This window comes from Tinamus guttatus, unplaced genomic scaffold (assembly GCF_059628265.1).
Source record: "Tinamus guttatus ecotype Peru unplaced genomic scaffold, ASM5962826v1 Tinamus_guttatus_pri_ptg000240l, whole genome shotgun sequence".
NCBI classification, from domain to species: domain Eukaryota; kingdom Metazoa; phylum Chordata; class Aves; order Tinamiformes; family Tinamidae; genus Tinamus; species Tinamus guttatus.
The window spans coordinates 10,060,722-10,080,946 of record NW_028288774.1 but is presented as its reverse complement, the minus strand read 5'-3'; the positions used below and the strand labels follow the sequence as shown (position 1 = coordinate 10,080,946).

At 41.0% G+C, this 20,225-nt stretch overlaps 1 protein-coding gene across 10 annotated transcripts in view; it reads right to left on the bottom strand.

Annotated features, from left to right (window-relative positions):
* BRSK2 (BR serine/threonine kinase 2) overlaps nucleotides 1–20,225 on the bottom strand; it is a 270,165-nt gene that overhangs the window by 46,377 nt on the left and 203,563 nt on the right. For all 10 annotated transcript variants that reach the window (XM_088525806.1, XM_088525804.1, XM_088525805.1 and 7 more), the window contains exons 8-12: nucleotides 17,667–17,813; nucleotides 10,323–10,354; nucleotides 5,702–5,866; nucleotides 4,892–4,989; nucleotides 205–355 (exon numbers count right to left, since the gene is read on the bottom strand). In XM_088525806.1, the coding sequence (XP_088381932.1) occupies nucleotides 205–355; nucleotides 4,892–4,989; nucleotides 5,702–5,866; nucleotides 10,323–10,354; nucleotides 17,667–17,813 (593 nt within the window). The remainder of the gene's footprint in view (nucleotides 1–204; nucleotides 356–4,891; nucleotides 4,990–5,701; nucleotides 5,867–10,322; nucleotides 10,355–17,666; nucleotides 17,814–20,225) is intronic.

The window sequence follows — 20,225 nt, the reverse complement described above, 5'->3', positions numbered from 1 at the left end:
GTCCCTGGCAGGACATCTGCTCCTGCGTGCGTAAGCACTGCTGGCTGCCAGATCATATGGCAAGTGCACTTGGATGTTGTTATGAATGCTGGTGCAAATAGAAAAGCTCCATACTCTTTTGCATGTATACTATAAATGGAGGGAACAAGGGAAACAAAGACAGCCAGGTGGGACTACCAGCTCCTGGGTAAAGAAGAGACCCACCTCTGTCCATGTTGTGCCATTTCAATAGCTCTGCGAGCAGGGACTGGGGAGCCACCATCTGTCACACTGAGAACCTCCATCGACTTCCTCTCTGGTCGCCGCTTCCCATGCCTGTTCAGCATCGGGGAGTCCACACGCTTCCTGGGGGGATCTTTATGAAAAGAAAACATGTCAGCTGAATTCGCCTCTCTCAACAATCTCTCACAGCTCCCCTGCAGAGACAGGTATCTTTGTGATGGACATGAACATTTGTAGTATCACCCTTCTTCTAAATTTGCAAACGTTAAGATGTCCATCTACAGTCAGAGGGAGCACTCCTACTGCCCTGCACGTATGTGCACTGTAAAATAAAGGTATGACTGTAAAATGGCTAGCACAGGTTCCTTTACACAGCTGATAACAGCAATATTAAGATGACAACTTGGGCAACAGTCCAAGCTGCTAGCCACAGTCCAAGTGTTAGTCACAAGCCACACCGTGATCTGGAGAGGCAAGCAGGCTGCTAGTGCTTGCCTGTGATGTCCAGCTTAGCTAGATTAAGTGTTGCACAGGGACTTGAGTATACACTAACCTCAGATGCATGTTCTTTTTGGAATACTTGCCCCTCCTGCCCCTTTTTTCATCTTTAAGAGTTTAAGAAGACTGAAATAGATTTCAGGTTTTCCCTACTGCTTTATGTTTTTCCTCTCTCAACACTAAAAATTAAGATTCTTGTCTACCCGAGATGATTTTCCAGTGAGAGCTACTGAAACATATCTCACAGGCCTTCATGCAAGTTTTACTGCTATAGGAACTGAAGTGTTTTATACTTTTTATTTTGTAATATCTCTGTGAAATACAGAAGTGCTACTTCCATTTTTCAGAGAGCAAACAGAGATGTAAGAATGAGATTTTTAAAGGCATATAATTCCTAAAAGGTGTAGCCAAACATTTACTGAGGTTCTGAGAAGCACCTAAACTGCTCCCAAAAATGGAATCTTTGGGCACCAAGCCCCAACACAGAAAGCGCTCCTAGGTGGCTTGCCAAACCATAAAAAGTTCCACGGTGAAGCAGGGAACCAAATGTAGACCCACTGAGTGTTTTGCTACTAACATCTCTGATGGCATCAAAGAGTAAAAAGGAGGAAAGCAGAACAGTAAAAAGGAAAGGATTTCCTTCAGTTGGGCTATTTAGTTCCTGCTTCTACTTATAAATAAATTTTAAATTATTTCCTTCCCTCTATTTATAGGCACATTTTTACCTTTAGTGGAGAGCAACTACCTTGAAGAAAAGGCATCCTTCACCTCTGCAGTTAGATACAAGCTCACAGTGCCCATCCCCTAAGGCTTTTTCCTCTGCCACAATTGCTTTGTAAAACCAAAAATATTTAGGTTGACAATTCTATCATTACTGCCTAGTCTGATGATATTAATTTTGTTGCCAGTCCTCTCCTGTTCCCCTACTTCTGCCTGTCGGTTTCTTCTCTCTCTCTTACATCATGTTTTTACAGTACAGTTTCTTCTAGGCCAGGCCTATTCTTGAAACAATGAGTAGGAGCAAATAAGGCTCAAATGCAAATAGGCTCAGGATAACACCTGACTCTATGACCCTTTAACCCAAGTATTCTTAGTAATATTTTTCTTGCTAAAAATGAAGTAGGGAAAAAAAAAGCAGTCAAATCACATGCTATTTCAGCCTGTTTCCAGTAATAAAAAAGTAGTAGAAAATAATAGTAGGGGTAGCTACCTCCAGATTAGGAAAAACATATACAGTGCATAAAGCAAAGGGAAAATCAGCAGGAGATGCAGTAATAAGGGATGTCTTCAGCCGCACACATACAAGTGGTTAAAAATAGGCTGAAACAAGGTTTAGAAAAGTACTTTGTTAACACTTCAGACTATTACTTTTTCAATGTGTTTTCAAAACACATCAGAGAATGAGAGAGGATCCATCCTAGAAAACAACGTCTGATACAAGAGTGACTAGAGTTGAGTAACACACATTAAGCAGAATGTAATTAAGGTCAGTATCCACAACAAGGAGTTGATAAAAGATTCCCATGGCGATACCAGACTTTAGAAAGGATCAGGAAAGGGTGTATCTTCAAAAAAATGGATAAAGGAAGGAAGGAGAAGAAAGCTGAAGAAAACAGCTAAAAGAACAGAGATTAATAAGCCCAGACCACAATGAGGTTAGTTACCAGCGGAGTCTCAACAAGAAAGAAGAAAAAGGCAAGAAAAAAAAAGTGTGAGAAGATATCTTATCTACTCATAGTAGAATATTTTGAACCTTATCCAATCAGGTTCAAAACAGAAGACTTTAGCAAATGGAAATTTAGGCAAGTGACACAAAAACAACAGACCAAATATAAGGTGGACATTAAAAGTGAGCCAAGAAGGAATTTAAGGAGGAGTTAACCAAAGACTTGCATAATAGCATTTTATACAGCCTTCAGAAGCAGAAAGCCTGAGAGAAGGACAGTAGATCATTGGGGAATCAACAGAAACACTGAGTAGGATAAGGATATTTCTAAAATACTAAATAATTCTTTTTGCTGCTCAAGATGTTGGAAGATATTGATTTCCAATCTGTATTTTAGGCTATTTAAGAGAGGGAATAAGCAAAAGAGCAGGTCGTGGAACATGACTATAAATTAAGCAACAATTGACCAAGGCTTGATGGAGCACACATCCAGCAGTCTGCAGGAATGTAAGGAAGAAACGGTTGAGTGGCTGACTAACCTGTACTACACAGAGCTGATGATTGCAAGTGTCGTACATGTTTTTCTAAAGGGGTCTGCGGTGATCCTGGAAACACTGAGTCCATCATCACTTTTAAGCCCAAAGATATACAAGGAATCATTAAATATAGAGCCATCCTGCCATAAGGATTAATCTGGTGGCATATAAAAGCAGCTGAAGACACTGCAGCAGCAGCATAGGAAGTGCAAACAGGAAAACCTCCCATGTGTGCATTTCTCTTCAGGAGTCTCTGGTAAAACTAAGAAGGAAAGTCCTAGTCTAGTTTTGTGGTAGTTTTTGTAATGTATTTTCCGTTCATCCTTCAAAAGAAAAATTAAGCTGTTTCAAAGGATTTTTACAAAGGAAGAGAGTACCATACAGGTAATAACTGAGTGAAAACCTGGCTAGTGTAAACTGGCCAAGTCTGAACTTACTTTTATTTTAACCTGCATCCATCCCTTCCACCAAAAGGAAGCAGAAAAAACAAGTACATTGACATGTACTTTTTCTTTGGCAAGAGCTCAGGCAAGGCACAAATTCGAGGAATTTCTTCAAGGTGCTATTATTAAATCTGTTACCTTTTCTCTGCTCTTCTCTGTTTGTGCAAGGCCATTACTAATGGCTAATCATGAGATATTCATCAGAAGCATGACTGTTCTTAATTAAACCTTGCCTCATGTTCCCAGAGATATTGCTGGGAGCAGAAGAGGAGGAAACCTCCTGTGGAAGAGGAAATACAACTTACCAACACTCAAAGAGGAATGCTCAGAGTCTAAAATGTGCCAGTGCAGCACAATGGTATATTCAGAGTAATGTTTCCCTGTTGGGGAACATTTTCACTCCATGTACAAAAAAATACAACAGTGGAGTCCGCAATTTCAGTTCAACACATAATTTGTCATGTGGAAGAGAGAGAAAATATGTTTTAGGGCATAGCTGTACCTTTATTTACATATTGGATTTGAAGAATCTAGAGGCATTATGCTTCTTTTCATAACATAAAATATTTCTAAAACAACATGGGAGTATCCCTGCATTGCAGAGTAGCCTGTTCGGTTCAACAGCTGACTACGAAGTGCTAGATGACACACTACTCTGAGCAGGTTTTTTTGACCACAGGACATGCAGTTGGCACATTAACCCAGCTTAATCAAGATCCCCGCTAATATGCTCTCTGCAGCTTCCTCTAGGTAAATTTTTTAAAAAAGAATACTGTGTTGACTATGATCATCCTATTCTTTCCCCAAAAAAAGAGACTTCCTTGCAAAATTATATGGCCTGGAGCTGGACTAGCATAAAAATCCAAATGAGTAATATCAAGCTCACTGTTCGATATACCACTCCCCAATAGGCTGGAGAGATTCCTACCTTTCCAGTAAAATTAAGAGCACTTTGCTTCTAGCTTTGAAAGTGCTTAAACAGCAAGATCTAGAAATCACAACACTGCTATGCAAAAATGCTATTTTAGGTCACCGACTGAAGTGACTAGCACTTTATCAGTTAAACTTTTGTTACTGGGCACAGCAGGAGACTCTTACCTTCTTATTTTCCCTTGTGTCTGGCACAGTGTAGTCCTTGGCCACCAGCAGTACTCTGCTTATAAAACACTAATGAATAATTCTTCTGGAATAAGGTGCTACATGCAGATTAGTGAATTCTGCCACTAGCCTATCCTGCTTCTAAACCCAATCTGGCTTGCACAGAGCCAGCTTGGGGTTTCACATGACATTTTCTAAGATTTTTGGTTCAAAACCAACTTGGATGCTTCTGCACTGTAAGACAGACATGTCCTGGAAAAATGAAACCTTTGAGTTAAACAGAAAAAGGATTCTCAACAGTGTTGTATACTGTGACAACAGTGATGCTTGGGGGATAACAGGAAAAAAAAAAACCCAAACCATCAACAGAAGGCATAGAGGAACTAACTGAAATGGGTTCATGATGACAGATGTCATATCTTTAGTACCTATTTCATTCCTAGGGGGAAGATCCTCATCTTCATGACTGGGATATCTCTCCTTCCGGTCAAGCAGGAGAAAATAAATCATTTTTTCTTGGTTCTCTCTGAAAAGAAACAGGAAAAAAAATAAATTTAAAGAGAAAAAAGCAAAAAGATGCAGATATCCCTTCTCATCAAAGAAACAGTTATAGCTATTCTAAATAAGCTGGAAAGGTTAATGTATCTGCCAACTCGATACATAACCACAGAACTTTCCAGAGGTTTGTTGTCTCCAACAAGCAGATAGTGGGAAAAGCAAATACAAACCCTACACTACACATCTTGAACAGAGGCCCAGGACAGGCTAAGTAACATGCCCACCTAACGTCTGAAGCAAAATGGCAGCTACATGCGGCCGAAGTCCTCTTTCCACCACCTGTCCCTCCTAACATCTCCAGGAAGAGACCAGCTCTTAAGCAGACACTTGAGGTAAATAAAAAAAATGCCAATAGAGATCCAACAGGGACAGCAGCAATGACCCCTCTCTCCCCACAGGCCATCTTTTCATGAAGTGACCACACCAGGCAGTGAAGGAGAGCGGGCCCCCCACGCTTCTGCTGCAGCTCCGGCCTTGACCCTTCTGACACGGCACAAGAAAGGCTCGTGAACCCCGCTCCTTCCCACACCACCCTGGCAACTGAGCTGCCAGACAGCGAGAAATTGCAACGGGTCCTTCATGGCAAGGGACATGTTAAAGCAGTCGCTGCCTTTCCCCAGGTTTTTCAGCATTCCAGCCCATGCACACCCGATGGATATTAAGACTGAGCAAGTGCTTACTCTTCCGACAACAAGTCTTGTAAGAGTTTATTTCGGTCACGGAAGCAGCCTAACGAGTGCATGCTATCTAACACGTCTGGATCGATATCCTCCAGGGAAGGGAGGGAGCGGATCTGCACCTTTCGAGGGATTGGTTGCTCTGGTTCTGGCTCATTCTTACCCCCTCTGCAGAGGAAAGAACATAGAGGAGAAAAAAAGGAGAAACGTGAGTCACAAATGAACCCTGCCTCTGAAACATAGCCTGCAGCAACAGATGGAAATAGCTTGTTAAATTCCCACTGAGAGACCAGATCTCGCAACCAAACAGATACTCGCTTCTGAAGAAAAGGCCATGAAGGCCGAGAGTGACCAGCACCTTGTGGATTTGCTTCTTCAACACAAAATATCTGTGTTAAGTCAGAAAGGCAGTAGGAATTTTACTTACCAGTGCACTCATAATTTAAGCAGCTGTTCAGCGTTCTAATACCAAACATTTATAAAATGCACTACATGGCTGTAGAGATGCTGTCTCACCAGCAGGCCAGACCTCAGGCTATCAGGCTAAAAATTGCAAGCTGAAAGAATTGCTTTCACAGAACAAACTGTGAACAAACCAACCCCAGGCTTCACTAATTATAAATACAACAGGCTTCCCAGCAATTTTTCACTTGTAAACTTCTAAAGTGCTTTAGGAGACCTCAGTGTTCAGGTCCCAATTTGACACACTTCAAAAGATATTTCAGAAAACGAGATCCCTTATTTACATGCCTAAATATGGCAATCTCTGTTTCTCTTCAGACAGGCAAATTTGAAAATTGGGGCCCGAGAGAGCTGCCCAAGGTCAGTGGTAGACCTAGGAATATATAATTAGTGGCAGAGCACATTATTCTTTTAAAAGGAGTCCACACAAACTTCCTGCATAATTATCTCATTTCATTCACTAATCTCAGGAAATATTGATTATTCACTGCAATTATAGGTCCTAGCTATAAAAAGAACAGCTCAAGATTTCAGGGTATGTTTAACAGACTGAGTGAAATAAATAGCAAGCAACCTGAACACCCTCTGATTTTATTTAGTTAGGCAGGGAGCAGCTTAGGTAAACTGTGTCCACCCAAAGAAGTGTTTGCTCTCATGTGACATGAGACACTTACTAAAAAAGATAAGTTCTGGTGCCTCCACAGAGTATCACAGAAGTCTCTGGTGTTTTGTACAATGCCAGCATAGTCCTGAGTCTAAGGGCTGGATTCAGACATCCTGGTCCAACTAGAGAAACACCTTACTTGCTTGAACATCTTGTCTTTCTGCTGTAGCTACTCCTAAAGCAAGTTATTACCCAAAATGTGTCAGGACTTTGCTCTCAGCAAGTTACAAGCAATGCCTAGATCATAATCCTTCACTATTAATGCCAAAGATGACCTTGTCATTAAGATACATTTTGGTAGGATAGACCTCTGGACAGCAGCATACGGTTTTGTTTTTTAATCATCTGACATTCCATACTACTAGGTACTGACTTCATTAATCATTCATTATATTACAAGCGGAAGTCCTTAAGGTAAATTAAAGAGATTAAAAAGAAATTATTGCTTTTGAAAATTCCCAGAAGATTTGGATTTCCTACTAGTCGCTTTAGTCTACAGCTGAATAGCACCTGCAAGTCTCTTATATCAGCTCGTGAGCCATTTCCAGAGACCACAGCTTGCTATCTCCTGCGTACCAAAAAACGGTTTTCCCTTATGCCCTGCACGTGGTCAACCTCGGGCAGAGTCAGGGATTTTCACACTTCCTCATCAGATACAAGAAAAACCTCTGAAGAGAGGCCTTGTCATTTGGCAACACATTCAGTGCTTCAGGAAATGAAAATCACTGGGTCCGTGCAATGATTGGCAGGACTATCGTGTCTGCTCCATCTGCAGTCTGGTAGAGAGTAACACGGGTTGCATTTTAGCCCGCACAGCCATCAAACAATGTCACCCAATGAATGCTGCAAATCACGTACGCTTTTTTAAAGGCCTGGGTCGCCGTAATTGCTGCTTTAAAACTTCGCCTCTTCTGTGAGCAGCGATGCCCACAATGGATGCGATTCCGTAACAGGGTGGACTTTTTGAATCTTTCTATAAAATTTGTTCCTGAACCTCACAGAGCTACACATTTCCATTACCTTAAAGCAAAGTGGAACCAGTACCACTATTCTTTACCTAATTTTGCTAAATTTTCTCCCCTCGCTATTAGGGCACTAACTCAGCATTAGAGGCCTCTGTATTTCCCAAAACAACAGATTCTACTTACCCTCTTGCTTTATTAAAAATGATTAAAATCTATTTAAAATAAAACTATTTAAAATAAAAAGGCTTAAAAAGATCACTGATTTAATTTGAGTGGGAAGGCAAGAGGAATGGGAGGTTGGAGATTAAAGGTTTATTTTTGGCTTAATTTTTTTCTGTTTTTTTAGGATTGTGAATCCTGATTTCAACTTTCACGACCTCTCTCGGTCTGCCTAGCCTACATCTTTTTCACAGTTTTACAGGATCCTGAATATCTTTTTAAGAACTAAACAGAATCACTTATCATGTTAGGAGCACAAGTTTCAGGTTAGTGAACTATATATGACAAAGAATAAAGATTTTATGCAGAACAGTAGTGTTACATAAGAAAAGCATGAAAGCTGCAAGCAAAACAGCCATAGCCTACAAACACTGCACTTTTAACCATTCCTTTCTTTGTCAACATCAATATATCAAGGCAAAATGAATGCAGAGAGGCTGGGAAACATTACCAGGTGGAAGTAGTAGAGTTTGCAGGTGGCAGTGTTATTCACAGGCTAAATTTAGCCAAAGGAGGTTCCTCCTTAGGTCAATCCATGGGCAACAGAGAGGTATTGAGAAAGAGACTCCTTTAGAAAGCTATTTTGAGCAGAAACCTTCTTTAAGCAATCCGAACTGACTTCTGCAGGAGCCTTTCTCTCATTCCATTAACTCTATGGGAATGCTAGAGAGATTTGCTTTTGCAAAACTCAGGTTAGTTCTTATGAGAATGTCCTGAGATACAATTTCCATTGGGGTTAAAAGCTGTTCACTGTGCCAAACATCAGAGAGACAGATCTTCATCGAGAAGCAAATGAAATGAAAACACAACTGCAAAGAAAAAATCTTCAAATTTTCAAGTGAGACTAAAGTCCTAAGATAACACTTGCCTAACTGTGCATATGAGCCTGGAAGGGTAGAAGAAGAATGCAAGTGATTGGTGCCATTTGATTTTATTTCCTATTCAATTTCTGATTAAAGCACAGGAAAACTTCAGTTGCCTAGATTTTATTCATGAGGAAATAAACTGGATCCGCTGTCCAGTCCAATGGAAACAACATTTACTTTTGAATTTCAGGTTAGATGTTATAGGAGGGACATTTCAAAAATTACAATCACAATTCCTCCCTCCTAGTTTCTCTTACATTTTTCTATGAGTTTTTTTTTAAAAAAGAGAGAGAACACTTTCAGCAAAAGCGTTACCCCCTTGTAAAACACTCAAATACTTCCTTAGTTTTTAAAAAGTGTCACGTCAACTGGTAACCATGGAGTGTGAAACAAGCCCGAGGCAACCACCATTGCAGGCAACCAAGAATAAGTCGTGTTATTCTGCTAAATTGTTGAAAGTCCTCCGGTCCCCTTTAAGTCAGATGAATCCAGCAAGTGAACAGTACCATAAGGTAGAATTAGAGAAACCAAAACATTTCTTTTTTTCCTAGTGACAAGATTAAATATCAGGTCAAATCATCCTCAAAAGCTTCCCAAGAGCCATGACAGGAGAATTAAGAAGGCAGGACTCATCATATCACCATTTTAGGGAACGTGGAGGTACCCTGATCCCCAAAGGATGCATCAACGCATCGCTTCCCTGTTTAATACCTGGGAAGTATTCTCCTTAGTTTAATCGGGTTTTCATCCGTATAAAGCAAAGCTGTTATTTACATTAGGACTACACAAACTGAAAGGTCACTTTTGAAAGCCATCAGTCTTCCTCATACCCAAACCACTGGACAGGCACAGACTTTTCTCATAGACCTGTTTCACTGTCAAGACTGCTGCTTTTAATCAAGTCACAGAACTGCTCTCACATCAACAGCTTACAAGGTCAGAAGCAGCCTCCCGGCTTGCGGTGGAGAAGCAGGAGCAGGATTATGAGACAGAAAGTCTCTTGTTCACAGGTGCTCACTTATCAATATAATCATTTTCGTTTGTACTTCGCAGAAAAGCCAAGACGCCACGAAGGACCAAGCAAAAGCTTTCTTATCAAGAAGGTTTTGAAGAGATTCTCTGTAGCCCCTGCATAGCCAACTAAATATGTCTGGTACTTTTTTTTTTTTCTTTTAACACAGTAAATTGCTGAGCTGAATGTCTCATTTCAAACAATTGCCACTCACATGTTTCCATATATGAATGTTCCTGGCTAGTACTGACATAGATGAAAATATTTTAGAAGCAGAGAGTGAAACAGCACTGCTAGATGCTATTCTCTCCTCTGTGCCCTCTCCACCTGCCTAAAAGCTCTCTAATTCCAATCTCTCTTCAGCGAGCACCAGAATATCAGCTTCTATAACACAAGACTGAACACATGCAAAAGTTAATTAAAAAGTGTTACTTACATATACCATATGTGTTTCTGAATATGTTCTAGCTACAAAGGAAAAGAAAACAAGGAATTAGTGCTGTAGCAAAGAAGTAGCAATATCATATGACATCCTTATTCAAGGCTTGCCTCTAGTTAGTGTTAAGTCCACCATACCGGAGCTAGATCTGTGCAAATGCCAGGAGCTTTATTCTGCACAAGGAGCATGCTCATCCTCACCCACCCACTATAAAGACCATGCTGTTCGATTTAAGGAACAAGTCAGGAGCAAATTCTAGAAAAATAGAAAAATGCAGACGTAGAAGGCTTTATGTGCAAGTGTGTTGCAGATAAGTTTTTCCCTTACTGAGCCCTTCCCCTCTGCAATCTAGTCAAAATGGACGGAGAGCTCCTTTCAGCATGTGCTTAATGACTGACTCTTTACACCAAAAGCCCATTTCTGGTTTTGTTTTGGACAGAGAGAGAAAGAAAAGAAACAAATTCAGCAGGTTCAAATGGATGATGTGAATGAACAAAATAAAGTATATGAGTAATATGATCATCCATCAGGACCCATTCCTGATCAGCATCACATTTGCCATTAGAATTTAAAGACCACGTGGAATAAAGCTCCACATCAAGGCAAAACCATTTACTGCTCCAGCAGCTCATCAGCAGCCTGCAAACTATTTTTGCTTCCTCCTTTTCTGTTTCGGGCATGAGCATTTCACCTTGCAGTGAAGGACTGATCAAAGTTTAATAGTGGCCCTGTCTGCTTATGGGATGCGGATGCCAGTAAACGTTATGCAATGGCCACGCTTTCTGCAAACACGAGAGAAAAAAAATGCACTCTTTTTTTTCCTAAGAGAAATCCTAAACTGGGGAGAGAACAAATCTTATAGAAAACTTTTCCAATCCATCTTATCCAAAGTTTCATCACAGCAGAAAATTACTCTTCACAGATACCCAGGAATTTTTCATTATGGGACAATATTGCTCCTCTTCCCTGCTATGAAGGAGCTCTGTGTGCACGGAGCAATGTGCACCGTCACCGCACGCGGGCAAGGGCTGGTGCAACGGGCGAGGGAGAGGCAGCACAGAGGACTCAACTGCTATCAGCTGTAAGATGAAATCAGAGCCCCATTAAACCGGTCAGCAAGAACGGAGACAGATGTCCTGCTCTTATTACTTTCCCTTCAATTCTAGAACAGGGACAACCAGGGAGCAAGGAAAAAAAAAAAGAAAGAAAAACACAAGAGGAATGAAGGAAGCAGATCTTAGGGATAGGAAGTGGGTGTTTAACACAGAGTACAAGCATTCAAGGACTTCTGTGTTATATAAGAATAGCTCCTTGCCTGGGAAACCTGGAATAGCTCAGGCTCAGACTCTATATGAGATCATTTGGTAAGTGAGACAGGGTTTTTCCTGAAATCAAAGAAACAAGGGAATACAGTTTAGAGAAGCGTGTCCTGCCTGGATGCCACCCTGTGCCACGTGCTCTAGGTGTCCCTGCTGGAGCAGGGGAGTTGGACTAGGTGATCTCCAGAGGTCCCTTCCAACCTCAACCAGTCTGTGACAGGAGGCTAGAGGGAGAATCATGAGAGACAGTCACTCTCCTTTAAAGTCAAGACTGTATCAACACTGCAATCAGTTGCAGGTACAGTTGCTGCTTGTACCTCTAGCTGTCACCTAAGTAGCCCAAGTGCTAGGAGCAGCAGACCCTCCAGCATGTGCATGCAGGGTCCTGGGCAGGCTGGCGCAGCTCTTGCACACACAAACACAGAGGATAAGGAGACACAATTTTGACACTAGACAGGAATTTAATACAGTTAGTTATCAGGTCCACACTACTCTAAGGAACCACTAAGGAGGGTACTTCCTTTGCTGGGTGAAACTATCCTGTGACATGCCTATCTATTTTTTATTTCATATACACCAAATGTGGAGTTAGAGATATTAATGATTTCAGACAGAATGCAGATGATACAGCTGAGCAATGTCCAGCTCTCTTTCATGCTTGCTGCTTCTGCTGCATTTTCTGTCTCCATGGGTCACACTGTTCTTTTGTGCCAGCAATATGCAGAACTGCCATGATGACGCAGACGGCAGCACTTCATCTGATTCAAAAAAGGAGAAGAAGGGAGGATCACCAGCTCTCGTCCGAGCCACAGGCCTTCGGGCTCCTTCAGGGATGTCAAACAGAAATCCCCTCTGCCCATCCCTGCCGACCAACCTCCTTCAAACTAGAGACCTCATAGCATTTTTATGAAAGGGAAGCACCGCAGCACTTTGAGATATAGATATATGTATATATATACACATCCAGGGACACGTGTGAATAAGCACATGAGAACACAATGGCTGCTGTTTACCTACACATCTGCAGTTCCGTCCCCCTCAAAATCACTGCTGGGAAGTGCTCTGGGATACTCTAGATACAAAAACTACTCTACAAAACCTATTTCTATTCTGAATCCAAATCAATTTCTATTTTGATTCAAATATAATTGCACTGAAATGTTATTACAAGTGTGCTTGCTGCTGCCAACATCTTCACTGCCTTTTTTTAGATGTAATTAATTAATGCTTTGTTGCTTTTCTTCTGCATTAAAGTGACAGGAGGGTTATGGAAGGGTGATTGGTTTTGACAAGGAGAAGTCTTTATGCTTTTTACTATGCAGGGGAGGGAGATCCACAGTGGGAGCTAATCTCACTCCTCCTGCATTCATTTAAACACAATGTTTAAATGCATTTAAGTGACGAAGGCATTTAACAGCCCTTCCCAGAGGGTTCTTGCTGTTTGCACATGAGTTTGCCAAATTTAATGCCATTTTACGGGAGTTGTAAAAATGCTGCTTGCTAATATCTCTAGCCACCGCAGGCAATTGTCTCATGATGCCATCTCTAAAACAACAAAACATGCTCCAATTCATTGCTCAGGCAGAGCCACAAAAGAAGCCTCTGCAAGCTAAAATGCTGTAATGTAAGGAGAGGGGGAATTCCTTTACCACAGTTTTACATAAAAATACTTCCAATACATATTAAATTTGTATCGTGACATGACATTTAGGAACCCCACTCATAGATGACACCCCGTTGTGCTGAAGAGCTGCACCAGTTCATCAGAAAAAGAGGTCTCCTCCCCCAAGGAGCTTGCATCTGAATTCTAAGAGAGGGAACAACAGATGGAGATAGACAGGCAGATGGAAAACAAGACAGTGCTGTCTACATCCTGAGCACTGATCTCAGCACAGCAGTTGCCAAGCTAAAAAGTTCTGTCCTGAAGAAAAACTTTCTCAAAATCTGTGGATGGGAATCTGGGCTTGTGCTCATGTCAGATTGCAGACCTCCCTCTCCAGAGAGCGAACAGTCTCAAACTCGCCTTTGCAAAAGGTGGTCCTGCACCGTAGATAAATTTTCTTCCATCACCAGATCCTCTTGCCCAAGTTTTAAACCTACTGCGTAGTGTCAAGATACAGGCTTTTTATGGCCAAAGAATTCAAGCTGACAGTGCAATGGCGCTGGTGGAATCACTATCGCTGTCAGTGTTAGCAGCTGTACTACAGCAGTCTCTAAGGACCTTGACAAGGGCAAGGTGTCAACGTGTTAGGTGCAAATCATAAGGAAAGGTCATCAGCAAACTGGAGTTTTCTGCCTACATACATCTACTAGACATTTACTTCCACTGCACATTGGCTTCCACTGTACAGGTGGTGAAGTGAGATAATTTAAATGATGTGCTAGGCATCTTAGTATCAGATCACCTACAAAAACGAAAAAGGACACAGGATGAGTTTATCCCTTGCTATTTTTTTAAGCATCCTTTAGATGCTGCAGTCCAAACAATAAAAGACATATCATCATTAGCATACATTAGACCACAGACAAAACAAATCTGCAGAGAAGAGATGCTGAAAATCTGGGGTGATTTATGTTGGATGGTTTTCAGGGATAGGTATTTCAGACTAGCCTCTGCGTGGTTACCTGACGAAGAAGACAACTCACTTTATTCTGGAATAAAACGTCAACACTGTAAGCAGTAACAGCTTCATAATAATAGCTTATTCTGTAGTACCTGTCCGGATCAAACTTGTTCTAGCCATCATTAAAAGGAAAGTGGACCAAAAGCTCCACAGTCCTTCCTTTTTGTCTTTGCACTCCTGCAGAAGGAAACAGCAACTGAGAATTAAATGGATTCCCCTACAGTGACCGTAATTCTCCCTCTGCAAAGATGCTGAATCACTGGAACCCTCCATGGAAAAAAGTGTTTCCTCTCGGAAGAGCACAAAGCCTAAGGAACCTCCCCCTGCGGTACTGCATGCAGTGAGAGCACTCGCTCCCTTGTATAAACCCGGCAAATGGCGTCTTCAGACCAGCTGACTCGCCCTCCCAACACTCCTCCTACTAGAAAGCTGTCCTACAACCCGACTGCCACAGCTAAAATAATACTAAATTTTAGTTTGCTTTTATGTAATGCCATTTGATATTCATTTATTTTTGTGTCAGTATCTTCTTTAGCTTAAATAAACCCCTTCTGCCTGGCAATTACCTCTAAGGCATATGCCGACAACTAGTAAACCCTTCCTCAGCTATTTTGGCAGAGTAAGAGAGCTGGGCTCTTTAAAGCAGAACCTGAAAGACTCTCCAATCTCCCCGTCACCTTAGCAGGCAGACTTGGCACCAGTACCAGTTTGATTTAATGTTTCCTAAACACAGGGGGTCAGAGATACCTACAACAGTGGCAGCAGCAACTACGATCTCCAGTGCGTGGTGCCTAGTGCAAGCAAAACATGGATTCTTTTATTTAAAGTATGTTTAGCTAAACAAACTCAGTAAACCAGAGTGCTGAAGCCTTGCCCACCAAACACATTTCAGGCTACACAATATCTGCAGAGCCCGACCAATATCCCATAATGAGGTATTCTTTCCATAAATGAATCACACACACACACACAAAAAGGTAATGCCGATTTCCTAAGGCAGGAAAGGGCCAACACCAGTAACTCTGAATACCCTCCTCTCTGTTAACCCTCTGCAGCTATAACACTGGAGCCGAGCGCTCGCAGTTGAACGCGAGCACTAGCTCTGCTTTTGATGATCATTTCAACAGATGGACTGGGAAGGTGTGGGTGTGCTGTGAAATGGCAATTACTGCAGGGAGAGAAATGCAGCGGGATGAAAAAAAGATACAAACCCAAAAAGGAACAAAGCAGAGAGGGGAGGAAAAGAATTCCAGTGACCTTAAATTTCACTCTATTTTTCTGCTGAATTCACCCTGCTGAATTCATTTCTGCTGTAAGATATTGAACAAATGATCAGCTCTAATATGTACAGCTGCAAACTGTACATTTAGTACCCAAAACACAATTCCTCATAGATCTTTGTATAAATACCATAGTGTTCAAGTGAGGTATTTGTCAAGAATAGAGACTTCCATATAGACCTATATTCATGCCATTTTCACAGGAGGCAGCTACAACAGAATTCAGATCGCTCCTCAAAACAAACCATATTCTCCCAGCTCCTGTGCATTAAACAAAGTGATGCCTCTGCCTGGCAAGCCAAGCAGCCCCCACGCCAGCAGAATAACAAGGCAAGTGTGATAGCAGCAGGCAGGCAGGGACAGCTAACTGAAAGACTCTAAAGTAATGAAAATAAAATTGCAACTAATAACAAATAGTCCTTTTTCCTCTCACCTTTCAGCTCTTGCATACATCTCATTTCAAATCCTTATTCACAATTCATTGTTTGCCAATAACTACCCAATCTGTTTTCTTCCTCCCTATAGAAATAGAGTTTCTTCTCGATCAAAAAATTGTCTCATCTGCCTATTCCTATTCCCTGTTACCTCTTGGCCTTATTCTTTTTACTTTGCGAGGTAGCTAACGTATTTACCTTATGAAAAGGAAACTGAGGTAGATTCCTGGCGACTTTCTTGATTATAAAGAAAAGCCGTTTCACGTCTCAGAGTACAGCCCTAAATTCTGCTGGATTTTTTGAAAATATGAAAATAACTAGATGATCATGGCTGCTATTTTTTTAAGTAAGGGCCTTTTTCTGTGCCTAACATTTTTGTTATTTTTTTTTTAATCAGTGATTGGGTCTAAATAGTTATGGTTCCAAGTCATCATACAAAGAACTTTTCACCTAAGTCACCAAATAGAGCATGACCTGGTTTTGTAATGAATGAAATAAAGCAGCTGCAGCTGCCAGGTAACACTGTAGGTACACTTGTGACGGGAGTTTCAGTTTCTCTTTAGCAGACAGGTGTCTCCATCCCAAAAGCACTGTCACAGCTGGTGCAGGCTGGTGCTGTTGTTAGCAATCTCGGCAGAGAAGCCAAGCACTGATCTGAGAGTTTATTTATAAATATTTTAGCAGGCTGAAGAACCAGGAGGAGTTTTAAATTTACATTTCTTTATACATACTCCCACTCAGAATCTGTGAGCTTAGTAAATCTGTATAAAATCATCACCAGAGCCTGACAATAGGATTTACAAGGGCAATGCACCCGTAAAGGCAGAAGCCTCCACTGACAAGCAGGCAATCTTGCCTTCCAAAATGCTTTTAATTGCTATTTTTTTTTAATTCTCCAAAACATTAATGCAGTGTTAATGAAGGATAGCATCACTACACAGTGCTCACCCTTGCAGGGCCTCTGTTGCAGTGCCAGGCTGCAGCCTAGATGCAGAGTCTCAGTGCTGAGTGCCAGGAGCTCAGCACTGTGGGCCTACCCATACTCAGGACACAATGTGAAGATGAGAAGACGCTTGCTCTGAAGGATGCCAGAGAATAATGCAGAGCATGCGCAGGATAGAATACACTGAAGCGACAAGCCACAGTTTTAGTCAGAAATGTAAGAAAATCTTAACCTTTTTAAAAGTAAAGCTTCAAAGAACAGTCCTAGCAGTTTTGACTTTGAAATAGTTCTATCATGACCCTCGTATATCAGCCAGGAGAACCAGACTACCCAAGTGGACACCTTCCTAGGTGTTCTGTCTCACTTTCCTCTTGTACTGCGTAATTTTAGTTGGTGCTGAGCTTCTGGGAATTCTGAATACCCTCCTCTCCATTAACCCTCTCCTGTATCAGCAGTGCTGTGATGACATTAGAAGGGAGTTATTCCAAGCGTCCACCATTGCCTTATGAAGGTGAATTGCAAGGTTAGGGAAACAGAGGTGGTAATACCAGGTGGCTGCTTTAAAAGAGAAGGCGATTAGCCTCTTCCCAAAGACTTCACAAGTTCCCTTCATCCTTTTTTTTTTTAGATGGAAATGAAGAGAGGTGACAATAAATCAGTTATCTCAGTTATCCAACCCTAACTAGAGTGAGATGACAAATGAAGCCTTGATCACATGACCTGCAGCAAATGTCTTCTTACCGTGAGACGTTTCGAGGCATCCACTTCAATCATCCCCCGCAAGAGGTTCTGACAGTCTGGGGGGATAAAATGTGGCATGTGGAACACTCCACGTTTCACCTTCTCCAACAGTTGCCGCAAGTTGTCGTCATCAAATGGCAGGGCACCCTGCAGGGATGACAGAATTGTGGATAGGAAAGATGAGAGAAAGGCAGTTGGAGCGGGCAAAAGGAGAAGGATAATAAGAGACAGAAAAAGAGAAAATCAGTTCATACTGAATTATTACAAAATGTGAAGCCCTCTTTCTATCCACTGAAAACAGCTGATTTCTAGGTGCTGTTGTATTTTCTCCAAAATAGAAAACAAAACTGAGGACAGTTTTTTTTTCTGTTAAACCTTTAATTAGAAAATGAATACTAGTACAAAACATAATCCAAAATATGAAATTGCCTTTCCAGGCAAATTCACTAAAGATGCATGGATTCACTTAAATTCAGCTCAAGCTTTTGATCTGTTGGTGTTCCTCCTGGGCATACTTTCACTGCAGCAATGTTTATCGTTTCCTTATTTCTAATCTTCCCGAGACACATTTATTGCAAATGCTGAAAATAAGGTGGACAGCATTTGAGAAACTTTCACTAAGGAGCATCCTCCTTCTCTTGGAGCAATGGAGTGACATAGCTGAAAGAAAACCTAACCAACACTGACCTTTGGTAGTAGCAGATATTCTATCTGTTTAATCTATTCCATCCAATTCCCATGACACAGTCAGATCATCAGTTCCTATTGCTTCCCTACAGTAGCTCTCTTGCAAGAATGTCTTGAGTTTTTTGAGCTGAAATCTATCTTTTGAATAGATCATCAGCTTGCCACAAAGGGCAGCAAAAAATCTATCCCCGTTGCAAGGACAAAAAGAAAAAAAAATAAAAAAGAAAGAAAAGAAACCTTTAGGATAACTCCATTCACTGCAGCCGATATCCTCTTACAGCAAGCTAGCTATTCTGTGTCAATAATTCTAGTTGGTTCTGAGCTTCCTTCATTTCCAGGAAGGTTTGTGGGAAGTTGCAAGCTGTCAGCTGTTGTGATAATGAAGTTTTGGATTGTCAATTCTGGCACTGCCCTTACTACAGTGAATACAGCACCTGTATAATTGATCCTCTGTCTATATGGTTTATGGAGACCAACAGCTCCATTTGCAGGAGACTCAGGAAGCCTGCCTGGCACGAACAGCCATGGGGCACTTTTTTTCTTTGCCCATCCGAGTGATCCCAGAGAGCCTCCCCCCACTCTGTAGCCAATCATTCAGGTTATCTCAAGCTTGTCCTAACCATTCCAGACTTACAGGAAAATCAATTCTGACAGTTCAGGACTTTAGCTAGTGCAATTTAATCCATGATGAAGTCAGCAAGGCTGCTTTGTGGCATTTCCTGAAGGTAACAACTACAGCGCTTTTATTACTACCACTATTATAGCTTGAGACTTTTTGTAGGGTTTCTCCTGACATAATTAACTAGAGAGCTCTGCTCTGTCAGTAGTAGGCTTATTCCAACTGTTTTGTAGGCTCATGTATGTATGTAGGAACAGATGAAGACGTTTCCCAGCAACTGAGGGACAGACACCAAGCCTTGACAGGAAAAGGAAAAGCTCCCTCCTACAAATCCTAATATCTCACCACCTTCTTTCTGCTTTTACTAGAACTGAAGAAGCTTTATTAAGAGTTCATTTTATAGTTGTGTTCCATTATCCATGAAACTACCTGCTCAGGAACACAAGATGACCTGATGATAAATTGTGAGGCAATTAAAATTCCTTCCTTGCAAAATCAACATAAAAATTCTAAAACTTGAAAAATGTGAGCGAATGGAAATGACCAAAAAGATGAAAAATTATTAAGATGATTTAAAGCATCCTACTGAGATTACTTCAAGTTATTTTGATTTTTACTATTTTCCAGATTATCAACATAAATATTGAAACAGAACTCCTTCATAATTTTCAAGTATTTTAAGCAAAAATAATGAGCAGAATCTATGTCCCATAAAAGGGACATAGATCCTCACATACACTATTAAATCTGCATACGGTAATATGATTGTCATGTGAACCTAATCTTTTGTTTTCCTATTTTATGAAAATATTCCTATATATGTATATTATTCCTACATTATGGAATATGGACTTTCATAACAAATGCCAAGGTCGTCTGCTTTCAGGTAGGCATCCAGTTGTTGTATGGTTGGGAGTGGGAGCAATTCAGAATAAATTCCACAGAGCACTGAAACTTCGACTGAACCAAGGATGAGATCTGAGATAAAACATTTTGAATACTAAGAAAAGTATTGCTAAACCAGATGGAAACTAATTTAAACTCTGTAGTTTTGGCTCATTTTTATATTCTCAAGTGTACTAAATTAAAATGTAGCTCAATACTTGCATGAAAAAAAACTGCTGCACTTGATTCTCCTCTTCGTAAAACACTGTAGTTGATGTATACATATGCACACTGTACTTGTTACATGTACTTGTAACCCTGCATATCCTTTTGGCCCAAGAACTTCAATATGCTTTGAATTAGGTTTT